The sequence below is a fragment of the Borostomias antarcticus genome (assembly GCF_949987555.1).
Source record: "Borostomias antarcticus genome assembly, chromosome: 15".
NCBI classification, from domain to species: domain Eukaryota; kingdom Metazoa; phylum Chordata; class Actinopteri; order Stomiiformes; family Stomiidae; genus Borostomias; species Borostomias antarcticus.
The window spans coordinates 25,457,923-25,461,162 of NC_140248.1; the positions used below are offsets into that span (position 1 = coordinate 25,457,923).

At 59.3% G+C, this 3,240-nt stretch overlaps 1 protein-coding gene across 1 annotated transcript in view; it reads right to left on the bottom strand.

The window, feature by feature from the left end:
* LOC311318988 (pleckstrin homology-like domain family B member 2) overlaps nucleotides 1–2,790 on the bottom strand; it is a gene marked incomplete at both ends in the record, with an annotated part of 25,586 nt that extends 22,796 nt beyond the window's left edge. The window contains 1 exon segment of the mRNA XM_084450422.1: nucleotides 2,736–2,790. Coding sequence (XP_084306548.1) covers nucleotides 2,736–2,790 — 55 coding nt within the window.
* Nucleotides 2,791–3,240: the final 450 nt, after the last annotated feature.

The window sequence follows — 3,240 nt, forward strand, 5'->3', positions numbered from 1 at the left end:
GGAAGGAGTTTATGAGGGAGGAGAGGGTGGAGGTTCTGAGGGAGGAGAGGGAGGAAGTTCTGAGGGAGGAGAGGGTGGAGGTTCTCAGGGTGGAGAGGGTGGAGGTTCTGAGGGAGGAGAGGGAGGAGGTTCTGAGGGAGGCAGAGGGAGGAGGTTCTGAGGGAGGAGAGGGAGGAGGTTCCGAGGGAGGCGGTGGAGAGGGTGGAGGTTCTGAGGGAGAGGGAGGAGGTTCTGAGGGAGACAGAGGGAGGAGGTTATGAGGGAGGAGAGGGTGGAGGTTCTGAGGGAGGAGAGGGAGGAAGTTCTGAAGGAGACAGAGGGAGGAAGTTCTGAGGGAGGAGAGGGTGGAGGTTCTGAGGGTGGAGAGGGAGGAGGTTCTGAGGGAGGCAGAGGGAGGAGGTTCTGAGGGAGGAGAGTGGAGGTTCTGAGGGAGGAGAGGGTGGAGGTTCTGAGGGAAGAGAGGGTGGAGGTTCTGAGGGAGGAGAGGGAGGGGGTTCTGAGGATGAAGAGGGAGGAGGTTCTGAGGGAGGAGAGGGTGGAGGTTCTGAGGGAGGAGAGGGTGGAAGTTCTGAGGGAGGAGAGGGAGGAGGTTCTGAGGGAGGAGAGGGTGGAGAGGGTGGAGTTTCTGTGGGTGAAGAGGGTGGAGGTTCTGAGGGAAGAGAGGGAGGAGGTTCTGAGGGTGGAGAGGGTGGAGGTTCTGAGGGAGGAGAGGGTGAAGGTTCTGAGGGAGGAGAGGGAGGAGGTTCTGAGGGAGGAGAGGGTGGAGGTTCTCAGGGTGGAGAGGGTGGAGGTTCTGAGGGAGGAGAGGGAGGAGGTTCTGAGGGAGGCAGAGGGAGGAGGTTCTGAGGGAGGAGAGGGAGGAGGTTCCGAGGGAGGCGGTGGAGAGGGTGGAGGTTCTGAGGGAGAGGGAGGAGGTTCTGAGGGAGACAGAGGGAGGAGGTTATGAGGGAGGAGAGGATGGAGGTTCTGAGGGAGGAGAGGGAGGAAGTTCTGAAGGAGACAGAGGGAGGAAGTTCTGAGGGAGGAGAGGGTGGAGGTTCTGAGGGTGGAGAGGGAGGAGGTTCTGAGGGAGGCAGAGGGAGGAGGTTCTGAGGGAGGAGAGTGGAGGTTCTGAGGGAGGAGAGGGTGGAGGTTCTGAGGGAAGAGAGGGTGGAGGTTCTGAGGGAGGAGAGGGAGGGGGTTCTGAGGATGAAGAGGGAGGAGGTTCTGAGGGAGGAGAGGGTGGAGAGGGAGGAGGTTCTGAGGGAGGAGAGGGAGGAGGTTCTGAGAGAGGCAGAGGGAGGAGGTTCTGAGGGAGGAGAGGGTGGAGGTTCTGAGGGAGGAGGGGAGGAGGTTCTGAGGGAGGAAGAGGGAGGAGGTTCAGAGGGTGGAGAGGGTGGAGGTCCTGAGGGAGGAGAGGGAGGAGGTTCTGAGGGAGGAGAGGGAGGAGGTTCTGAGGGAGGAGAGGGTGGAGAGGGTGGAGTTTCTGTGGGTGGAGAGGGTGGAGGTTCTGAGGGAAGAGAGGGAGGAGGTTCTGAGGGTGGAGAGGGTGGAGGTTCTGAGGGAGGAGAGGGTGAAGGTTCTGAGGGAGGAGAGGGAGGAGTTCTGAGGGAGGAGAGGGAGGAAGTTCTGAAGGAGACAGAGGGAGGAAGTTCTGAGGGAGGAGAGGGTGGAGGTTCTGAGGGTGGAGAGGGAGGAGGTTCTGAGGGAGGCAGAGGGAGGAGGTTCTGAGGGAGGAGAGTGGAGGTTCTGAGGGAGGAGAGGGTGGAGGTTCTGAGGGAAGAGAGGGTGGAGGTTCTGAGGGAGGAGAGGGAGGAAGTTCTGAAGGAGACAGAGGGAGGAAGTTCTGAGGGAGGAGAGGGTGGAGGTTCTGAGGGTGGAGAGGGAGGAGGTTCTGAGGGAGGCAGAGGGAGGAGGTTCTGAGGGAGGAGAGTGGAGGTTCTGAGGGAGGAGAGGGTGGAGGTTCTGAGGGAAGAGAGGGTGGAGGTTCTGAGGGAGGAGAGGGAGGGGGTTCTGAGGATGAAGAGGGAGGAGGTTCTGAGGGAGGAGAGGGTGGAGGTTCTGAGGGAGGAGAGGGTGGAAGTTCTGAGGGAGGAGAGGGAGGAGGTTCTGAGGGAGGAGAGGGTGGAGAGGGTGGAGTTTCTGTGGGTGAAGAGGGTGGAGGTTCTGAGGGAAGAGAGGGAGGAGGTTCTGAGGGTGGAGAGGGTGGAGGTTCTGAGGGAGGAGAGGGTGAAGGTTCTGAGGGAGGAGAGGGAGGAGGTTCTGAGGGAGGAGAGGGTGGAGGTTCTCAGGGTGGAGAGGGTGGAGGTTCTGAGGGAGGAGAGGGAGGAGGTTCTGAGGGAGGAGAGGGAGGAGGTTCCGAGGGAGGCGGTGGAGAGGGTGGAGGTTCTGAGGGAGAGGGAGGAGGTTCTGAGGGAGACAGAGGGAGGAGGTTATGAGGGAGGAGAGGATGGAGGTTCTGAGGGAGGAGAGGGAGGAATAAGAGGATTGAGATGGAGAGAGAGAGAGGAAGAGAGAGGAGGTGGAGAGAGAGGGAGTGAGAGGATGGAGATGGAGAGAGAGGGAGAGAGAGGATGGAGATGGAGAGAGAGGATGGAGATGGAGAGAGAGGGAGAGAGAGAGAGAGGGAGAGAGAGGAGGAGAGAGAGGGATATAGAGGGAGAGAGAGAGAGGGAGAGAGAGGAGGAGAGAGAGGGAGAGAGAGTAGGAGGAGAGAGAGAGGGAGAGAGAGGAGGGGATGGAGATGAGAGTCATACCTGGGCCATATCCCAGAGTGGCCACAGCGCTCTTCTGGGGCAGCATGCTGCTCATTCCACTGGGCTTCTGGGAGGAACGAACCACGACAGAGAGAGCGCCCTGCTAGCATCAACACAAGAGAAAGAGAGACAAAGAGAGAGAGAGAGAGAGATGGACAGAGGTAATGTTTTGAATATAAACATGGACATCCAGTATGCTCTATTAAAATACTTCAGAAACTCAATCAACCCACATCACTCAGTTACGCACACGCTGTATAAAACACAGCTCATCACACACACACACACACACACCTCCTGTCCCTGGGGGGTTGACCTCAGAGATGTCCCTGTCCCTGGGGGGTTGACCTCAGAGATGTCCCTGTCCCTGGGGGGTTGACCTCAGAGATGTCCCTGTCCCTGGGGGGTTGACCTCAGAGATGTCCCTGTCCCTGGGGGGTTGACCTCAGAGATGTCCCTGTCCCTGGGGGTTGACCTCAGAGATGTCCCTGTCCCTGGGGGGTTG